The sequence below is a fragment of the Sminthopsis crassicaudata genome, chromosome 1, assembly GCF_048593235.1.
Source record: "Sminthopsis crassicaudata isolate SCR6 chromosome 1, ASM4859323v1, whole genome shotgun sequence".
In the NCBI taxonomy this organism is placed as follows: Eukaryota; Metazoa; Chordata; class Mammalia; order Dasyuromorphia; family Dasyuridae; genus Sminthopsis; species Sminthopsis crassicaudata.
The window spans coordinates 56359858-56382118 of NC_133617.1; the positions used below are offsets into that span (position 1 = coordinate 56359858).

A 22261-nucleotide genomic window follows, 5' to 3' on the forward strand; every position below is an offset into this window, starting at 1 on the left:
AGATACTTCAGTCAGAGGGATTTCAGAGATCTGGATCATAGACATGCAACACTCAGAGGTATGAGTGGCTGGGAAGGAAATGGAAGAGGATGATGAATCTTGAGGGCTGGGGAGAGAAGGCTATGAGCCAGATGTTGAATAAAGAGGGATCTGGAGGCCAGAAACCACTTTCAGAACAGGGTGAGATATACCTGGGTCTAATTAGCCTTTAAGAGGCTGATTTACTAGAGCCACGGGAAGGTCTAACGTGGTAAGAGGGGACAAAAAAAGGGCTTGCCGGCTTCTCCTGGTCCAGTATTAGGGGGTAGGTGAGAAGCACACCAGTATTGGAGATGACTAGTACAGATGCTGTTTTCTGAGTGAGACCAGATAGAAGGGCCTAGGATAGTTAAATAATAGAAAGGGGGTTCTAGGATGTACAGTGGAAAAGACATGGGCACTTGGGTAGGGGACTATAGGCTCCAGACCCTGTTTAAAGAGGGGGTTCAGCAAAGTTCTCTCCTTTCCCCACCAGCTGCACTGTTTTTGGACTTCTCTGAATCTCTACATTGTGATCCCCATCCAATTACTTCCCCCCCCCACTTCCCTTTTCTGAGGTATCTTCCCCCATTAAATTGTAAGCTCCCCAGCACTTTTTAGCAAAGTGCCTGGCACATAGTAGGCATTTAATGTTTATTATGCATAAAATATTTAGGATTACAAAGGAAAAATACATTAAAAAAAATTTTTTCCCCTGAGAATTACAAGTGACTTATTCCCAATGTGTGAAGATGTACCAGGATTTGACACAGTGCAAAAGGCCTGAAAAAGCTTTAAAAATAGTCCAGGTATTCTATTATCTGACAATCAGTTTAGTTTGGTGACAAGAGACTCATCATCACAGGGTACCCAAATGGATGAACACACAGGAAGATGTTATGTTAATCAGGGGCAAACTTTACAAACTAAAAGATTCATTATATTCAGTTTCCAGTCTTGTGTCTGCCATTTGCTGTGACCTGGGCTAACAAGCCATTTTACTGAAGTCTTATCAACTTTCTATTACATGTTTGGTCACTCCATAAATACTAATTTATTAATTCACTGATAGAAAAAACAATTCCCAAAACCAATGTTTGGTTTAACACTTACAAGGGTAATGAAGGGCTTACAAGCCCTTTATTTGACAGATTAAATTTTGATCTTTCCAACTCCAGAGTAGTCAGGGCAGTCAATACAAACTAAGAAATAACCAGCTAAGTTGCTTGCCTAGGTCACAACTCATTTGTGGCAGAGCAGACTATCTCAGAATCCACTGTCCTCTTAAACTAAAAGTCACAAAACTCTCCCACTATTAAGAACTTCCAAGACAAGAAATCCCAATTCATCCATTTATTTATGGTAGCACACTGACACGCCTTCATTTGTGTGCACTAAAGATCACTCTCTTAGTTTTACAAGGAAAGGGAGGCAAAGCTGGATTTCCCATAAACCACCTCCCTCCCTGCCAACAGACACATCCAGTATGTTCTGAGGTTTGAGTTAGAAGTCACTAACAAATTTGCTTTAAGTACCTATGGTGTCCGGTAACCTATTCAGATCTCATTTCTGGCAGCAACCAAACAACTCTACATTCTTTAAGAGCTGCAGGAACTCCACTTACCCAGCCCCCTTCCCAACCCAGCCTCAAGTTGAATGTCAATCTGTTGGGAAAGTTCTCCCCTGTGAAGGGGCCTTCTTTCTTGCAGTAATTCTAACAGTTTTGGATCATCAATGGGTTAGAAGCAAAACTAAGTTGTGAAAGGCAGATGACAATATAACATGACAGCAAACAGCACAGTAGAAAGTATAGAAAACCATTACATAACAGCTCGGTTAACTCTCACAATGGCCCCGTTTTGTTAAAAATGAAAATCTTCATTCCTCTAGCAAATCCACACCTCATGCTGACAAGCCTTCACAAGGCCTCCCAGGATGGGAATGTCTTCTAATCCATTTCTTATTTCAAAACAAGCTCTGCATCCCTCCTCACCCAACTTGCTGAGTTCAAACAAAACCAGTCCAGTGTTCACTTAATACTGAGTCCAAACTGGGCCTCTTTGGTGCCAGTGCGTGTTTCGTTGATAGGATTCTCCCAGCCCCTCTCTATTAAGATGTTACTGGGTGGGTTGATTCTAGTTTTCCCTTCCACATCTCAACTTTCTCATTAAAGTTTCAGTGTCACAGTTCAACTTAAGAAATTAAACCTGGGGCAGCTAGATGGCGCACTGGATAGACCACCAGCCCTCTTTAGGCTCGTAACACATCCTAGCTGTATGACCCTGGGAAGTCATTTAACCCCAATTGCCTCAGCACACAAACACAAAATTTAATGTGAATTTTTGGAGTTTTGCAGAAGCTATAGGCAACATAGAAAGCTTACAAACTTGGAAATGCATAAAATATATGTATTGCTTAACATCAACACATCTTTTACTACCATAATTTAGACTTATCTGGTACAAAGAGAGGGCCAGTTTTACACAGGTTTTCCAGATTGAGGGACAACTTTATTCTTTCGGTTTGGTCCAGACTAAATCCAAAAAGCTGGTTGATAGGTAAGACAAATAAATTGGAAGTTTCATCTGTTTATCTCATTTTTTCAGACTACCAACTCTTACTAATCTTGGTTTAGTATAGCACACCTCAACCCTCCAAACAAGGCAGCTTCCTGATTTCATTCACTGTCAGACAAGCTTTAATAAGTGATTTCTTTTAAGAATCCCCTTTCAGTGCATTTTAAGAGTGACAAAACTTCTTGCTTCCAATCACTCTGGGAGGTAACACGAATACCATTTTCACTGTTGATTAAACAAATGCTAGGAGAAGCTGTTGCTCAAGATCACAAAAGACGTCCAATACCATCAAAGCTGGGACTATTACCAAAAGACTCTTGGTAAATCCCATGCTAGAATTCAGGTCTGACTTGATTAAATTATTCTGGAGATCAGTTATAGTTCCCAATTACCTACAACAAAACAGAACTCTTTGGCTAAGAAATATACACCACAAATTCAAAGGGTCTTATATTCATTTTGAGCCATTTATTCTAATCTGATATTCCATTTTCAATGAGTTGTTACAGACGAGGATTTTTCTAATGGTTTTATTCTTCCAACCATATTATAATATACAAAGGCCCCAATCTCTGAAGTACAAGTGATAGCTTATTTTTTGGTCTTCTCTGAAGTTCCTATTTAGAGAAGGAGAGGGAAAAAAAAGAATGAGAAACGAGTTATAGCAAAACTCATTTTCTAATATTTCAAATATTTCATTCCCACAAACAGCCCCATGATTGAAGGCAGGTAGTATGATTACCCTACCATCATTTTGCACAAGACTGGATGTGATCTGCCTAGCCATGTGGCTCAAACTAGTGCTCCTTCAATCCCCACACCATTACAAGGCCGTGAGAGCTAAGGAGACTGGTCTTAATTTAGCCACTTAAAAGACCTGTAGAAAGCAACATCCCAAACCAAAGTTCTCAAATTCTTCATGAGCTGGATATAGGTTCTTGAGGAATTAGCACCTCCAAACTGGCAGACTTACATTAATAAGCTATCCAGGTCAAGTTTCAAGTTCTCCTGCCTCCCCAGGAAACCATTCCAGGTAAGGGAGTGAGTGCCTGAGCACAAGTAAACTTCAGTGGCTGCCTCTAGGGAGTCCGTAAGTCAGACACCATGTTCCTTGGCCACCATCCTGGGTATAATTGCTTCACTTTCTTCAACCTGTCAAAGTAAATGGGCGTTATTAACCCTATCCACACCAGGGCTCTCAGATGCCCCTCCCCACCACCCAAAAACAGTTCACATCATTTACAAGGGTTTCACAAGCCATTCACTGAACCCATCACATCACAGAAGCACAGTTGTGGGCAAAGGTTTCCAGGGCTGGCTGATATACCAGCCAATGTCACATTTCATCCTTAAGCAGAAACAGTTAAATCACTTCTGATATGGCTGCTTAGGGAGAGTGTGGGCTATGGGGGAAAAAAATGGCAACAAGGAGATGGCAAAGAAAGCTACACTTAAGTGACTTAATGAAGTCTAGGAAGATTCTCAATAGATGAATAAAAATCCAAAAGGCAGGGAATTCAGTTGTTTCCAATCTTGCTTACATACCTACTAGCAAGACATGACTGTGTGCCCAGTTCTGACCCATGGAACGAAATATCTGTGCCACACACCAAGGATTGCAATAGGCATGATTTTAATTTGCTTTTTTTTTTTTTCTCTTGGTTGACTTAAAATAGTCAAAAAAAAGGAACATTCCACAGGCACATTAGACTTTCAAATGAGCTCTCAACAAGAGGAAGGATGCGGACATGAGCAAAAGGGAGTTACCTCGAATTACAGGACTATTTCCACATATGAACTAGCCAAGAAAGCAGCCTTCGTCTCAGAGGTTTCTCTGTTGGGAGGCACAACACTTCTTTCTCCAGGGACACTGCAGTTTCCATATGCTAGCAGAGAATTCTTAGAACTTGTAAGGCAAGGACAAAGCTAGCTAATAAGTCAATTTCTTTGTTGTTGATTTTTCCTGATCTACCTTGGAACACTGTACTACTCCAGTTATCACAAGATTGATTCTAGACTAAAATTGTCAATGTTTTTGATACAATGGTGCTCAACGGTTACTGGATTAAACTTGCCACCAGTCCTCTGGCTTCCAAATGAGTTAAGTGACACAAATGCGATTATAGTTAAGGCTTGCCTATTCCACGTATCTGGCCATGCAGACCGTGCAACAGGTTGTCATCCTCAAAGAGTGAAGTCATGTTTAATGTACTCAAATGGCAAGACCAGCATGGTTTCTCTTAAATTTCTGTTTGGTTTCTGCTGGTCAGAAGTTTGACTCTCCCGTCAGCCAACTCCTCCACCTACACTCTCTGCCCTGTGGTCTGCTTTGTCACTTGCTGTCAAAACGTCAGACATCCAGCAAAGGAGTGTGTTGTGCATTGAAAGGTAAATGTCAGGAGCACAGTTCATTTCAGACGGTCTTTTAATAGGCTTCGTAAAGCCAAAGAAAACTGTATACAAGAATTCCTTAACCACTTCAAATACAATATCAATGGAATATGCATACTTCTTCCAGTAAAAAAAGGACAATATAAATAAACATTTTCAAGAACCTCTTTTATGGAAAGTTTGCAAGTCTATTTCTGGGTAATTTACAGTATACAGTAAAAATACCTTTATGCAGAGTGAACATACAAGCAGTTTCTCTTTAGATATACCAAGGTGGTCTGCCTCTCCACAAACCCTCACGGCTGCATTCCTACCTTGCTACACTAAAGGAAGGTTACAAAAAGTTGAAGATAACGCACTTAAAAAAAAAAAGCCAAACCTCCACAGCTTGTTCAGCTTCCCGTGAACATTGAATTTAAGGTCCTTTTCTAGCTCAAAGAAAACCGAACCAGGGCCCCCAATTTCACAAGTTTTGTTGTAAAAAGAAAAAAAAAAATTAAAATTAAAAAAAAAAAAAAATCAAAAGAAAAAAAACGAACAAAAAAAAAAAACAGTAACAAAAAAGAAAACCACCACACCTTGGCTCATGACGAAAAGAAAAAATAAAATCCGAAGTGCTTTCAAAAATGCTTACAAAAAAAAAAATACTCGAGAACAGACAAGAGCTTTCTTAAAAGAAAAGTCTAATTAGGCCATCTCATGTCCGAAGCTGTCAGGCTGTGTTTGACAAGATCAGAACTGATAATACTACAAAAGTGAATACAAGTAGATGGGTACTACACAATAACGATTCAGCGAAGCTCCAAAAATCTTTATAAATACAGCCATTGGAAGGACGATCTTGATTCAGGAAGGATTTTTACTCGTTGTGTGTAGCTGAGGACAAGAAGCAGGCACAATTGTAAAGGCACTGAAGCACATGACAAGTTGTAGCATTTCACTCCCCTGAATTACTGCGGAGGCTAGGCCACTACATGATCCTAAGGAGAACCCCCCCCCATGTCTAAAGCGTGTTAGGACGCTCTGAGGTCTGCATCGTTAGGTGGTCACAGAAGGGGACACTAAAGATGCTTTGCAGCTCCAACTAAGGCCTACACATGCATTAACACTAGGTTAAGTTTTTTTTTTTCTTTTTCTTTTTTTTTCTTTTTTTTTTTTTTTTTAGGCAGAAAATGGTTCCTCGCACCAAGACCTGACAGAATGGACTTGTTCCTTACGGGAAAAGCACCGTGATAAGGTCTGAGCGTTGAGAGCCTTAAAATTAACTTCCAGAGATCAGTACAAGGTCATGGAATCAAGATTAAGAGTTCCCACATACTTAGTCGGCGTTCCCTTTTGAACCAGGACTTACCATAACTGTCATAGCTGTCTCTGTAAGACCCTCCTGAAGACCGGTCACCATAACCTCCTTGACTCCTGCTGAAAAAATCACAAATGTCACAAGAGTGAGTTTAGGGTGTATCTAAACAGCTGGCTGGGCAAACAGGACACCTTCTGCACAACTACATTTCCTCAAGCAGTCAATATTAGAACCACAGATATTCTAGCACTGAGGATTTATGGTTTCATATAAGAAAAAAAACTGAGTTATGTCTGTAGTTTGTCAGAGAACCCTCTAAGAGCCCACTACCCTTACCTGCTGCTGTAATAATCTCTGGAACCTCCATATCCCCCGCTTCTTGATTCAAATCTGCTCCCCCCATAACCGCGGTCTCCACCTCCTATAGCACAGGAAAGAGTAAAAGTGACTATCAGCACCTGCAGCTAAAACCACATAAAGTTGAATAATGATTTCCTTTATTACTTTTAACACTTACCTCTAGAAAATCCACGGCCTCGCCCTCGGCCTCCACGGAAGAAGCCACGGCCACTGGATGAACCTCCTCGGTACCCACGGGACCGGTTTTCTGATGATTTGCCTGCCTGATCAACTCTAATCTGCCGCCCATCAACAGACTGAAAAGCAAAAATTTCCCAAGATTAGCTTTAGCTTTCACATACACAGTAATGCATATCTGACATCCTCACTATTTCATTTTATTTACTATTTCACCCTTTATTGGCTTGTTCCCAACTACAAACATGCCTGTCTCTCACATCCTGAAAAAAACTCTCACCTGATATTATTTCCCCACTATCATCCTCTTTTCCGCTCTTTGTGGCTAAACATCTTGAAAAGACCACCCACAATAGTTGTTCCTCACTAACCCTTTATAATTTTGCTTCATCTTAGTATTCCACCAAAACTGCTTGCTCCAATTACCAAGGATCTTCTAATTGCACTCCTCCTCAGTGGCCTTTGCTGTATATTCCTTCAGATCACTCTCTAATTGTCTCCCACTCCTTAGGTCTGCTCCTCTCTCTACTGCTTTCACTTGGTGACCTCACTAGCTTCCATATACTTAATGACCATCTTTATGCAGATAATTCTCAAATCTACCTATCCTGCCCCCAAGTCTCTGCTGTAAGAAGTCTGGATTGAGGGTCAAGACTCCTACATTCTAGTCCTAGTTCCATTATAACTTTTGATCTTTTAACAATTCACTTTCTAGGCAGGATGCTTATTTGTAAAAGGGAAGGCAGTATATATTATATTATTTCTAACATCCCATCTGGGTCAAATATTTATTCAATATTTGTTAACCACCTGCATGCAGAGCATTGTGCTTGGGAGCAATAAAACTTGTGTAAGAGACTCTATTCCTGGGGGAAAGGCTAGTTGAAAGATAAATCAATTATAATACAAAGTTATTAATTACTTAAGCATATAAAAATAGTAGATCTGAGGAAGAAATCAAAAAGATTCTTGTAGAAAATTTTGAGTTGTGTCTTTACATGGGAAAAAGACATTCTAGTCGTAAGAACAACCTGAGCGAAGGTATAAGAAGCAGGAGAGCATTGGGGGTGTTCAAAGACAACAAAGAATAGGCTAGTTTGGCACATGGAATAGAAGTAATATGATATTAAGGCTGGAGAATTAAAAAGTAGCAGCAGATGGTGGAAAGCCTTCAATGCCAAACCTTTAAGATAAAAAAAATTTTTTTTCTTTAATTGGTAGGCAAGAGATCACTGAAGGCTTCTGAAAGCAGTGATGTAACTAGAAATATAAAAGTTTAGTGAGGTAAAAGAGAGCAAGGTGAGCAAAAGGTAAAAGTGGAGGCAGAAGACCTGGTAGGATACTCCTACATTAATAGTACATGCGGTAATTGAAATCCCAGATAAGTACCCAATTCCAATCAAATCATCAAGAAGGGAACTATATTAGCCCTTACCTTTCCATTCATGGCCATCATTGCATCTTTAGCATCATCTATGTTCTCAAATGTGACAAAGCCAAAACCTCTGGATCTCTGAGTCTCCCTGTCTTTCACAACAACAACTGGAAAGGAAAGGAACACTGATTAGTCACAGTATAAAAGAAATTAACCACTAACCCAATCAATCCCATCTTCAAATTCTCAAGCAAGTAAAACTCCCCTAAAATATAGGAACTTGATGCAAACTTACCTTCGGCAATCTGTCCATACTTTGAGAAGACCTGTTCCAATGACTGCTCATTGGTATCAAAACTCAGTCCACCAACAAAAAGTTTTCCTTCATCTGATGCCATCTTGATCTAATGAAAAAGAATTCTGTTTAGAGTCAAGCTGGTGTATTTTCATTTACATACTATAAACTCCCACAAGACACTCAACAATTAGGGTGTTGGCTTAGGCAATATTGGGGCCACAATTCTTAGCCTAAAATTGTAATCCCTAGACAACTAACCTTCCCACCTGCTCAAAACGCAGATAAATTTGTAAATAGGAGCTAGAGAGAACTTTGGTGGGGTAAAAGAGCTGGAGGAAATCGGACTTTTTTTTTTTTTAAACACAGAAGTGGATTCAGTTTCATCTAGTTCACTTAAAACTAGGGATACTAATCTCAATCTGAGATCTATGCCTAAATTCCTTTGGATTAATTATGTCAGATCAAGAGCCCTTTCCTGGCTTTCATATGGCCAATCCCCACCCTCACCCCCCAAAAATACACCCTTGAACCAGAGAGCAGGGACTTTTCTCTTGGCCCTGGGCAAAGTTCTCTTCCTAAATCACTCTCTACCATAGCATTTAAGAACATTTATTTGGAAGTCCTCAATTATGACATATAGTTAGAAAGGGCTTTTAAAGTAACCAATTCAATGTTAAATGGGGAAACTGAGGGCCAGAAAAATTAAGTCATTTGCTCAAAGGTTATACAAGTGTTAAATGAAGAGAACCAAAATCGGCTAAATGGCCTTTGAGGAACCTTTTTGTTCCCTAAAATGACAGCTAGGACAATCCCATGAGACCACCATGGAATAGCAGAAAAGACACAAAATTAAAAATTAGGGAACCCACGAGATAAGCTTTATTATTGAACAGGTTTTGGATTATTTTATCTAACCCCACCAGTCTTCCCTAAAATTATTCAAGAGCTAGGACACCAAATTCATCATTCTTTCCCTTCATTCTGGGTTCCAACCCCAATATTGCCATTTGCTACCTTGGGATCAAATCCGGTTCTTCTTTGGGTCTCAGTTTCCCTAACACAAAAATTAACCCTGAAATTAGGTACAATCCATGGAGCACCTCCCCCCCTATATCTTTTCAAGGAAACCCCACGACCACTTTATGGGGTGTTATGTGTGCGTTTTCATGCTTCGGATCTGGAACTGACCAACTGACCTCGAGTTTGCCGCTTTAGTGTGGGCCAATCCTTGAGCCCATCTAGTAGGGAGGCAGGGTACCTGGCAGGCCTGAGATGACTCAGGGCTGCATGGAGATACTCTGTCCAGGGCCTCAAGACCCTGGGACGGAGGATCTGACCATAGGGGCTGAGATGGGTTTGGGAACGGGCCACTTCAGGGCCTAGTCTGCTACCCAAGTCAAGGGGGCCCTAACTCAAGATGGCCGCCGACCACGTGGCCCGCAAGACGGCAGAAACATCTTCCCCAAGTTAGAACTAATTCTTGCGTCCCTTCGCCTTCCCCTTAAATCAGGGCCCCTCTGTCTAGTTCACTGTACGGTCCAGCCGGAGCCTGCCTCCCTCCCTCCTCCTCCCCCTCCTGCCCCCGCTAGCCGCTGCCTTCTTCTGCGCATGCGTGAAGAGCCCCCACCTCGCATCCCTGCGCCATTCCATCCGGGCATCTCAGGCGGTCCCCGCCATTTCGCTAGGCGCCCGCCAAGATTCTCGGCCGCCATTTTGCGGCAAAGCCGCAGAGAGCCCGTCTGCCCCGATAGCCCCCTGGGACACAGAAACGGCAGCACCCTTCCTTCGGCTGTTGGCCGCCGCTGCCGAACCCACCCTGACCCAGCGGGTGGGTCAGTCCTGACCACAGTCCCGTCCCAGGGGGGCGTGCCGGTGCCCAGGCCCGTCTCCGCCCAGGCACCGGGCCGCCCGCCTTCTCCTCCCTTTTGCCTTGCTTCCCTTCCCCCCCAGACCTCGACCACCCAGGCCCTTTCAGCTCCGCAGACTCGACCAAGTGGCCGGAGGCGGGCTCCCTCACCGGTGTGTTGGATGGGACGGGAAGGATAAGCGGTGTCAGCGGACAGACCAGAGCGACCTGAGCCTCCTAACGGGAAAATGAGCGGCGCGCCCAAGAGCTCGGTCTTATATACTCCGCCACGAAGCCACGCCCTAAAGCTCCACCCCCCGAGTCCAGAGGGCCAATCGAAGGGACCTAAATCCGGGCACTGATTTATATTCATAGGCTTCGGCGAGCGCTCTCTCCCCTTCCAGCCCCTTCCAGCCCCTCCCTGCTCCTCTGAGACTGTGTAAAGGGATTGGTGGGGACCCTGCCTGCCGCTCGTCCGCAGTCCCCCTCCCCTCGGGGTGAAGAGGCCTCTAACCCCAGGCTGCAGAAGAGCGGGGGCGGGAAGACTGACTCGGGATCGGGGGCGGGGCTAAAATCACGCCCCCTCCTGGGAGCCTGAGGCGGGGCTGACCCAGTTTGGCGCGCTCTCCCTCCAGCACTGCGGCGGCCGAACAAAGGAGCTGCAGTGAGAACGGAGACCGCCCCCGCCATCTTGGAAGGCTTGGCCCCGCCCCCTTTCGAGGCCCCACCTTTTCCCTGCCTTCTCGGGATCATCCCAGACGTCCCGCCCAGAGATACCCGAGCTCCGCCCTCCGTGGTCCCCACCAGCCTGAGCCGAGGGGAATCTCAGCTTCTGCACATCCCCACCCCCAAAGCTGCAAAGCCCGCCAACGCGCGGGTGCGCCGGGGTTAAACCCGGCCCTCCGCAGCCCGTAGATCCACGCTTAACCCACAAGCTAAGCCCCTTACTGACGCCCTGCCCCAGTTTCCCCCAACGCTGCCCAGCCCCGCGGACCCTTCCCCCAAATTCCCTGCTCCAGCCTCCCCCGATGTTGCAACTCTGCGGATCCCTCCCAAACCCCCTGCCCCAAACTTCCCCAATTGCTGCGGACCCCCCCAAACTTCCCAATCCTACCTCCCCCAATGCTGCAGGGCAGCAGGGTGTGAAGGAGCACTCCCCAATTTCCCTAACTCAGTCCTCCCCAGTGTGCCGGGACCCCCACCCCCGCCCCGATTAACTCCAATGCTCCAGGGCCCCTGCAGGTCACCCCCCCAAAATCTAACTCCCGCCCCCAGTTGTTCCTAGTCAGCCAACACTCGGTGCTCCACGGGTTACCCTCCCCCCAGCCATGCTGCAAATCCAACCGTGTCCCACCCACAATACCTGTTCCACGCTCTGCTTCCCTTCCCATCCTGCCCTGTGGGACATAGCCCCCAACCAAATCACCCATCTGTCCAAGTGTTCTCCCCAGCTCGTCCACACCCCCGCACGGCTCCCACACGTTTACTCCCTCCCCCCCAGCCCACACAGTAACAGAGTCCCTCTCATTCACCAGTGCCCCGGTTCCCGACCTAGGTCATCCACGAGCTCCTCCACGTCCGTCACTCACCAAATGTACCACATCTCGTGGCCACCCTCGGCGTCTACTCTGGCCCCGGCTCTGAATTCTGTGCACGTGAGGGTGCTCCGCACTGTGTGGGGAAGGGAACAGACTGCCTGTAGGCCCCCGCCCCCACAGCTCCAAGTAGCAGCTCCATGCTCTGAACTCCACCACCCACCTGTGGGGCCCGGACTCGGGACGAGCCGGTAAGACTTTAGAAACCGCTTTATTTAAAGTAATTTTGCCATTACATGTTTTTCTGGACGTGCGATTTCCTCCTTGCGAGGGGAAAATGATCAGCTCTGCAGAGGACCCGCAGATCTGGGGCTTCCTCTGCAACTTAGGGACTCTTAGGAAATGAACATATCCATGTGTCAGAGGCCTTTCGTGCTGCATCCGTGTCTGCCAGACCCGAGCTGGCCCTGCAGCTTCTGCCGCTGTGGGACCTGGGCAAGTCCCGTCCGAAAACTGGCAGGATCATGCGCGGCCTCCCGAAGTGGGGGGAGGAAACCGGACTAGTGGTAACCACAGGTAGGTTGAAAACTTTAAGGCTCCATGTAAATAATCGCACTATACGTTTAATTATGTGAGTGCAACACACACAAAACGTGGGACGGGCCGCCTCCGTCAGAAAAAGCGGCGTTTGAGTCTAGCCTCTGCTCAGGGATGACCTCCTTTAGGCCGTCTCCCCACCCAAGCCTTTTCCCATAGCGCGAATTCTCTCATCTCCTTGCTTTCCCGGCTTCCCTCAACATCCCACCCGAGAACCGGTCCTGGTCCTCCTCAAGGTTCACTCCCGAATGAGACTTCTTGCATTGGGAATACTCTGCAAAGTCAATGCAGTTAGAGAAGCAGAGGGTGGGGAGGAGGGGAGAAGGAAAACCGTTTGTAGCAAATATTTGTGATAAAAGTCCGACGTGGACTTTGGAGAATGGCTACAACAGAAGAGGACCCATTCTCCAGTCAGTATGATCAGGCACTTTTCAAACGATGGCACGAAAGAATGTTCCAAATCACTAAGAAGAGAAATGTAAATTACAATGCTGAAGTCCCAGCTCACACCTATGGGATTGGCAAAGACAAAAAATGGAAGATGGCACTTGGTGGAGGGGCCGGGGTAAGGCAGGTAACTAATACACTGTAGGTAAAGTTAGGATTTGGTCCAGCATTCTGAACCTCCAAAGTCACTGAACTACACATGCTTTTTGACTAGTGATATTACTAGATCCATACCCCCCAAAAAAGAGTCAGGAATAAAAGGCCTAAAACATATAAAAACATAACATGTTATTGTAGCAAAAAAAAAAAATAAAAATCTGGAAATAAGGCTGCCCATGGAATCGAGGCCCGGCTGCACAAATTGTGATTTAAAAATAATGAAATGTTATTCTACAAAAACAATGATTTGATGTGGAGGATCTGGAGAAAGTGGAGATTTGTGTAGTGGGGGACCTCCTGGCTGGCACTGGAAAGGCCCGCGTTTTGTGGGGACTTGGCAGATGCTAAAAGGTCCCTTGGCTTTCTCCCACCCCATGAGAGTAAATTTCTCCCAACTGTCCCAAGGTGGGAATTTGTTGAGCTAAAAAGTATGAGAACAGGCAACCTCCCTTCTCATTAGAGAGTTCTTAATAGTGTCCTGGGCCCCTTTGGCAGTCAAACCTTCTCAAAATCAAATTTTCATAAGCATAAAATTATATAGGACTTCAAAGTAAAACAATTATATTGAAATAGCTTTATCAAAATAGTTAAAAAGCAAGTTCACAGATCTTCAGGGTAAGAGGGCCTTTGTATTGGAGGCTGGGCTCCAGGGACTGGTACCAGTTCAACTTGTAATCCCAGGTACAAAACGGGGAGTTGGCCCAGCCCCTAGGAGCCCAGCGCGATTTCTCCAGGTTAGATTTGTATGAACTTGTAGAGTAGAACCAGAAAAACCATTAACATGACCCCAGCGCAAAGGAAAACAACTTTGAAATACATTGGGACACAGCAGAACACGTGTCCAATCATGGTTTCAGAAAACTCAGCAAGTATTTGGATGACCCCTTCTTGGCAGAGGGCAATGAACTAGAAGTCCTGAAAGAGTTACAAATGTTCAGATGGGATCAATGTGTATAGTTGGCTACATCCGCTTAATAGGGTAGCTAGGTGGTCCAGTGCATAGAGCCCTAATCCTGGAGTCCAGAGGACCTGAGTTCAAGTCTTACACACCAACTTCGGCCTTGCGCACGTCACAGTTGCCCGTCACAGTTGCCCCATCTGTAAAATGGGTAGGAGAAGAAATAGCAAACCACTCCAGTATCTTTGCCAGGAGTCGAGCAGAACTGAAAACCAGTGACCACCACCAACCATTTGTTAGAGGAGAGGGTGAGTGGGTAGTTATAAAAATGCAGACACATTAGTGCAATCATCCCCTGGCAACTCTAAAGGACTTCAGAAGAAAAATCCTGTCCATACCCAGAGAAGGAACTGATGAAGTCAGAATACAGACTGAAGCATTCTCTTTCTCTTTTTTACACTTTATTTTTCTTGAGGGTTTTTATTTTCATTAGGATGGGAGAGCTGTGTTTTCTTTCACAACTTGACTTTTAAGGAAATGTTTTGCATAACTTCACATGTAGTTTCTTAATTGTGGGGAGGAAAAGGGAGAGAACCTAGAATTCAAAAAATTTTTAAATGTAAAAAACAATTTGAATGTAACTGGGGGAAAATATTAAAATTTTTTAAAATTAGAAATTGCAGAAAGAGAAAGAGGAGACAACAAAACATTTAAACATACACAGAAGAAGCAAAAAAATGTTTCAAGGTCAGGACACTTTTGTTACTAAATATACTTTTAAAAGTTTGGTTTCAAACAAATTCCTTTTTTTGTTTTCTGCATATTGAAATGTTTGTTGATGACAATCGAATTTTTAAAATACCACAAAGAAATTCATTGTAAGTTACATACTTATTATCAATTTAAAATCAACAACAAATATTTCAACTCACAAAGAACAAAAATGAAGATTGTGTGTGGATTGTGTTGGCTTCTACTATAAAGAAATATGGAATATAATAGTCCCGGGAGAATTTTTTAAATCACAGGGACCAGAATGATGGTGAGCAGTGTTAATAGGCTGCCATATGATCAATGAGAAATTTCCAAGGACAGGACTGAAGAATTTCAATGGATACAATGGAAAGAGAAGAGGGGCTGTTGGTATGATGAAGTCGAGGGGAGTCTAGGCTTTTCTGAAACAAATTTGCCTATTTCTTACAGCACAATAGTATGCTATAACCTCTTCATTCTCCAGTTGATGGGCATGCCCCCTCAATTTCCAATTCTTTGCCACTACAAAAAGAATTTCTATAAATATTTTTATACATATAGGCCCTTTTTCCTTTTTATTAAAAGAAAATCTCTTTAGATACAAGCCTAGTACTAGCCTTATTGGATCAAAAATATGCACATATTAGATATAATTTCAAATTGTTCTCCAAAATGGTTAGGTCAATTCACAATTCCACCAACAGTGAATGTCTCCCAGTTTTTCTACATCTTCAAAATATTTTGTTTTTATTTTCTGTTATAGTGGCCAATCTGCTAGGTATGAGATGGTACCTCAGAGTTTTAAATTTGAATTTCTCTAAGCAATAGTGATTTAGAGCATTTTTTTTTTCATGACTATAGATGGCTTTAATTTATTTGTTTGAAAATTGTTCACTTCCTTTGGTCAATTATCAATTGGGGAATGCCTTGTATTCTTATGATTTGACTCAGTTCTCTCTATAGTTGAGAGATTAAGTCTTTATCAGAGAAACTTGCTATAAATTGTTTCTCCAATTTTTTGCCTTTCTACTAATCTTGGCTATATTGAATTTGTGCAAAAAAAAATTTAATTCAATGTAAGCAATATTATCAGTTTTACTTCCTGTAATACTCTGTCTTGTAACATCATAAATTCTTCTCTTCTCCAAAGATCCAACAAATAAGTCATTCTGTGCTCCCCTAATTTGCTTATGACATCCTTTATGTCTAAATCACATAGGAATTATCTTGGTAAGCAGTATGAAATGTTGGTCTATTCCTAATATCTGCCAAATTGCCTTCCAGTTTTTCAGCAGTTTTTATTAAATAGTGAGTTCTTGAAGACATTAGATTTACTATAGTCATTTGCTGCATGTATTTTTTACCTAATCTATTCTATTGATCCACCATTCTATTTTTTAATCAGTACCAGGTTGTTTTGGTGATTACCACTTTGTAATACAGTTTGAGATTTGGTACCTTTCTTCACATTTTTAAACATACATTCTCTTGATATTTTTAACTTTTCTTCCAGATGAATTTTATAATTATTTTTTCTAACTCTATAAAATAATTTTTGGTAATTTGATGTGGCAATTAATAAAAACATAGTTTAGATAGATTGTAGTTTATATTGTCCAGCCTGCCCATGAGCAATGACCAATGACTATTTCACCAGTTGTTTAGATCTGACTTTATTTGTGTAAATAGTGTTTTATAACTGTGTTCATATGTTCCTGGGTTTGTCCTGGCAGGAAGACTTTCAAGTATCCTATATTGATTACAATTATTTTAGATGGATTTTCTCTCTCTTGCTGCTTGACTTCATTGGTAACATATAGAAATGCTGATGATTATTGTGGTTTTATTTTACATCCTGCATCTTTGCTGAAGTTGTTAATTATTTCAACTAGTTTTTAAGTTAATTCTCTAAGATTCTCTTAAGTATGTCATATAATCTTCAAAGAGTGATAATTTTGTTTCTTCCTTGCTATTCCAAATCCTTTAATTTATTTTTCTCATTGTTATAGCTAGCATTTCCAGTATAATGGTGTTATTGGTTCACCCCAGATCTTGCTTCTAACTTTTCCCTGTTACAGATAACACTTGATGATGGTTTTCAGATATTCTATATCATTTTAAAGAAAACTCCATCTATTTCTATGTTTTCCATTATTTTTTTCTTTTAAAAAGGAATGAGTGATATATTTTATCAAAAATATTTTCTGCATCTATTGAAATAATCATATGGTGTTTGTGTTTTTGTTATTGATATGGTCAATTACACTGATAGTTTTTCTATTATTGAACCAGCTCTGTTAAATCCCATCTGGTCCTATAATAAGACCTCTGTGATATATTGCTGTAATTGCCTGCTGGCATTTTACTTAAAATTTGTGCATGAATATTCATTAAGGAAATTGGTCTATAGTTTTGTTTCTGGTTTTGCTCTGCCTGGTTTAGTATCAGCCCCATCTTTGTGTCATAAAACCAATTTAGAAGGACTCCTTAGGCTGTTCTTGATGGGGGTTGTGGTCCCTTTAAGAAACTAGTCCTTTCAGATTGATTTATTCCTTTCTGATTCCCAACTTTCCTAGCTGATGCATTATCAATTCAGGAAGCTAGGACTTTTGATTCACAAATCCTAGTCAAAAGCACCCCTTTGAATTCCAATAGATCATGGATTGACCCAGCCCCCATTCTCATGATCTGAGCCAACTTGAGCTATCCCAGTCCCCAGTCTAATGGTCTGCTCAGGTTTCCCAACCCCCACCTAGCAAATTCTAGCCCTTGCTGAAACCCAGCCAGGAGCCAACCTGGGACTTCACCCACAGGCCCCTTTAGCTAAATCTCTCATTATCAAAAGAGCCAAACTAAAATCTTCTCTTTGCAGAGGTTCCTACATGCCAGCCTTACCCGCCTGGCATGCCAAAGATCTCTGCCCACTGGAATAATATTTCCAGTACCCTCTTCTCTTTTACACCTTTTACTAACTAGACTTTAACCTTACTTCCAAACCCATAATAAACCTTTTATCAATCTAGGTTTTTGGGTCTGTAAATTCCTTTACAGGGGACTCTTGTGCTGCCACTAGACCTCATTTAACTCTGTATCCTTGCGCCGAATCCTGAGGGGTTGCAGAGGAGCTCTATTTGACTCCCTTTACCCCGAACCTGCCACTAGACCTCAATTTCATTTGGGTATCCCAAATCTATACCTCATCATTCTTTCAAATAATTCATATAGTATTGAAATTAATTATTCTTTAAATGTTTGGTAGAATTCATTTATGAATCCATCTGGTTCTGGGGACATTTTTAAGGAAGTTCATTTATAGCTTTTTCAACTTCTTTTCTAAAATTGGGCTATTTCAGTATTCTAGTTCCTCTCCTGTTAATCTGGACAATTTACATTTTTGTAAATATTTATCCGTTTAGATTTATATCCATTTATCCACTTAAATTGTCTGATTTGTTGGCATATAACTGGACAACATAGCTCCTAATAATTGCTTTGATTTCCTCTTCATGGTAGTGAATTTATCCTTTTCACTTTTGATACTGGCAATTTTGTTTTCCTTTTTAAAAAAATAAAATTTACCCAATGTTTTATTTTATTGAGGTTCCCCCCAAAAAACCCCAGCTTCTTGTATTACTTATTAATTCAATGATTTTCTTACTTTCAGTTTTATTAATCTCTCCTTTGATTTTCAGGTTTTCCAATTTGTTGTTTAATTAGAGATTTTTAATTTATTAGTTGCATAACTAGTTCATTGATCTATTCTTTCACTGTTTTATTAACATATTATTTAGAAATATAAATGTTCTCCCAAGTACTGCTTTGGTTGCATCCAATAAATTTTGATATGTTGTCTTATTCTTTTTAATGATTTGGTTTTTTTTTTAATCTATTCACGAAGATTAGATTATTTAGTTTCCAATAAATGTTTAATCTGTGGTTCATTATTGGAAGTAATTTTTATTATGTTATGTCTGAAAAGGATCCATGTATTATTTTTGCTTTTCTAAATTTGGCTATGGGATTTTTATGCCCCAATATACAGTCAATTTTTGTGTAGGTGTCATATACAATTACAAAGAAAGTAAAGTTCTATTACCATTCAATTTTATTTTATTTTTTATTTTTTTGCTGAGGCAATTGCCCAGGGTCACACAGCTAGGAAGTGTTAAGTGTCTGAGGTCAAATTTGAACCCAGATCTTCCTGACTTCAGGGCTGATGCTCTATCCACTGCACCACCTAGCTGCCCCTTCCCATTCAAATTTTTCCAAAAGTCTTTGTATTATTCTATCAATATATTGGCTTTTTTTTTCTTAACTTCTTTCTTGTTCATTTTTTAATTAGCTTTATCTAGTTCTGAGAGACAGTAGAGTTTTACTATTTCTTCTGTAACTCATTTAACTTTCCCTTTAAGAATTTCCATGTAACTAATCTCAGAGCACCTATCCAACTTTTAATTTCCACAAAAATCATTCGGGGAAGCAACCTTAACAGAGAATATGTCCATCATACCAACAATTAATGAATCTGACCAATTGCTACCATTAGCTCTAGGAATAACAAAGTCCTCTATACGACTATTCCTGCTAGCTGTCTGTGACTGTGACCATTTTTTAGGGAGCTATCTTTGGGGAAATGTGACTTACCATCTGCCTCTTTGGGGGACATAGCTTCTACTTTCTCTGTTACCATAGCTATTGAAAAGAAATTTCAACTTTTTTACTATATTAATTTAACATCAGAAATAAATATTAGTGTCTATGACATTAAAGAAAATTATTTACCACCTATTTTTGCCACTATGACCTGAGGACATTGGATCTTTCCATCTAATTTGAAGATGTGTTAATATATCTATTGTGTAAATTCCCCCATTAGAATGTGAATTCCTTAAGGGCAGGAACTGCTTACAAATATTTAATAAATGCCTTTTTATTTATTCATTCAAAAATTAATTTGGATGCTAAGCTGTTTGCTATATAGATGTTTAATATTGATATTACTTCGTTGTCTATTAGCAAAATGCTGTAGTTTATATGTTTTAATTAGATTTCCTTTTTTTTTTTTTTTAACATCAGCCAAAACATAATGGATTTTGCTCCATCCCTTTATTTTTACTCTGTGTGCGTCCTCTGTTTTAAGTGTGTTTTTTTACCAGCAACATATTGTCAGATTCTGATTCTGGTTTTTAATCCACTCTATTATCTGCTTCTGTTTTATGGTTAAGTTCATCCCATTCACATTCACAGCTATGATTTACTGTGTATTTCTCTTCCTCCTATTTTCACCCATTTAGTCTTCTTTTCTCTCTTTACCCTGGCCATTCTCAAAAGTCTGTTCTTCTACTCCAATCCACCCTCTCTTTTATCACCCCTCCCCACTCTACTGTAGGGCAAATATCTTATTTTCCTCTCTCCTCCTGTTTCCCTATATGGCAAGAGATTTCTATATTTAAATGAATGAGTATGTTATTCCCTCTTTGAGCTAATTCTGATAAGAGTAAGGTTTAAATTTCAGAAAGGCCTGGAGAGACTTACATGAACTGATGCTGAGTGAAATGAGCAGGACCAGGAGATCATTATATACTTCAACAACAATACTGTATGATGATCAATTGGACGTGGCCCTTTTCAACAATGAGATGAACCAAATCAGTTCCAATAGAGCAGTAATGAACTGAACTAGTTACACTCAGTGAAAGAACTCTGGGAGATGACTATGAACCACTACATGAAATTTCCAATCTCCCTATTTTTGTCCACCTGCATTTTTCATTTCCTTCGTAGGATAATTGTACATTATCTCAAAGTCCTATTCTTTTTGTACAGCAAAACAACTGTTTGGTCATGTATACATATATTGTATTTAATTTATACTTTAACATATTTAACATGTATTGGTCAACCTGCCATCTGGTGGGGGGGAAGAAGGGGAAGAATTGGAACAAAAGGTTTGGTAATTATCAATGCTGTACAATTACCCATGCATATATCTGGTAAATAAAAACTATAATTAATAAAAAAATTTAAATAAAAAAAATTTTAAAAAGAGTAAGGTTTAAGTTTTGCCAAATTCCTCCCCCATCTTTCCAGACTCCATTGTAAAAGTTCTCACTTTCATACTTCTTTTATGTGAAGTAGTTTACCCCATTCTGTCTCTCTCCCCTCTCCTTGGTGCATCTCTCATTCTTAACCTTAATTTTATTTTCTAGGTATCCCATCATGGTCAACTCACACCTCTGTCTTCTGCCTATCCATACTCCTTCAACTGCCATAATAATAATAATAAACGTTTTAGGATGTGCAAGTAGGAATATAAACAATTTGACCTTATTAATATCTTATGGTTTCTTTCACATTTCTCTTTTTATGCTTCTTTTGAATTTTATATTTGAAAGTCAAATTTTCTATTCAGCTGTATGTTTGTTTGTTTTTAATCAGGAATGACTGAAAGTTATTTCCTTGAATACTTTTTTTCCCCCAATGAAGATTATACTCACTTTTACTGGATAGCTGATTCTTGGTTATAATCCTAACTTCTATGCCCTCCAGAATACCATATTCCAAGCCTTCTTAAGTAGAAGCTTCTAAATCTAGTGTTATCCATATACTTTAACATATTTAACATGTATTGGACTTCTTGCCATCTAGGAGAGGAGGGTGGGGGAGACGGAAAAATTTGGAACAGAAAGTTTTGCAAGGGTCAATATTGAAAAATTACCCATGCATATGTTTTGTAAATAAAAAGCTTTCATAAAAAAAAAAAAAAAGAAAATAAACCAAAAAAAAAGAAAAATAAATAAATCTAGTGTTATCTTGCCTGGGGTCCCACAGTATTTGAGAATCTTCTTTCTAGCTGTTTGAAAGATTTTCTTCTTAATTCAGGAGCTCTGGAATTTGATTATCATATTCCTGGGAGTTTTCATTTTGAGATCTCCTTTAGGAGGTAATCAATGGATTCTTTCCTTTTCTGTTTTTGTCTTCTGGTTTTAAGATATCAGGATACTTTTACTTGATAATTTTTTAAAATATGATGTCTAGGCACTTTAAAAAAGGTTTTGACTTTCAGGTAGTTTAGTAATTCTTAAAGTATCTCTTCTCAATCTGTTTTTCAGGTGAGCTATTTTCCCAGTGTGATATTTCTTATTTTCTTCTATTTTTTTAATTCTATTGACTTTTTTATTATTTCTGGATGTCTCATGGAAAATTAAGTTTCTGTTTGTCCAATTCGAATTTTTAAGGGATTATTTTCTTCAATAAATTTTTGTATCTCCTTTTCCATTTGGCCAATTCTACTTTTTAAAATAGTTTTTACCTCTTCTTCCATTTAGCCAATTCTGTTTTTTTAAAGGAGCTTGGTGGATTTTTGTACCTCTTTTATCATTTGGTTAATTATGATAGTCTTTGTGTGAGGACTGAGGGAATGTGAGAAAGATATTATTAGGAAGATAGAAATAACCTTCTGTCCTGTCCTGTGTTTCCTCATCAAATGGAGGAGTTCATGGTTCCATCCTTCAATCAAGGGGCAGAGGAT

General features: G+C 40.6%; 1 protein-coding gene across 6 annotated transcripts; it reads right to left on the reverse strand.

The window, feature by feature from the left end:
- Positions 1–3608: 3608 nt before the first annotated feature.
- On the reverse strand, positions 3609–10980 carry CIRBP (cold inducible RNA binding protein). 6 transcript variants are annotated; one of them, XM_074304937.1, is made up of 7 exons: positions 10513–10980; positions 8493–8601; positions 8258–8364; positions 6803–6941; positions 6622–6706; positions 6337–6401; positions 3609–3746 (listed from the first exon to the last, which is right to left on the reverse strand). In XM_074304937.1, the coding sequence occupies exons 2-7, from the start codon at positions 8593–8595 to the stop codon at positions 3742–3744; spliced, it is 504 nt and encodes a 167-aa protein (XP_074161038.1). In that variant the 5' UTR covers positions 8596–8601; positions 10513–10980; the 3' UTR covers positions 3609–3741. The 6 variants fall into 6 exon arrangements, with proteins under 6 accessions (XP_074161038.1, XP_074161028.1, XP_074161018.1 ...); XM_074304927.1 differs by having other exon boundaries at positions 6337–6404; XM_074304917.1 differs by lacking the exon at positions 3609–3746 and adding an exon at positions 5002–5861.
- Positions 10981–22261: the final 11281 nt, after the last annotated feature.

Coding starts and splice junctions, on each gene's coding strand:
- CIRBP (XM_074304891.1), bottom strand. CDS start 8,595: ATGGCATCAGATGAAGGAAAACTTTTTGTTGGTGGACTGAGTTTTGAT. Junction 8,365..8,492: donor GTATGGACAGATTGCCGAAG/GTAAGTTTGCAT, acceptor TTTCCTTTCCAG/TTGTTGTTGTGAAAGACAGG. Junction 6,405..6,621: donor AGAGATTATTACAGCAGCAG/GTAAGGGTAGTG, acceptor TGATTTTTTCAG/CAGGAGTCAAGGAGGTTATG.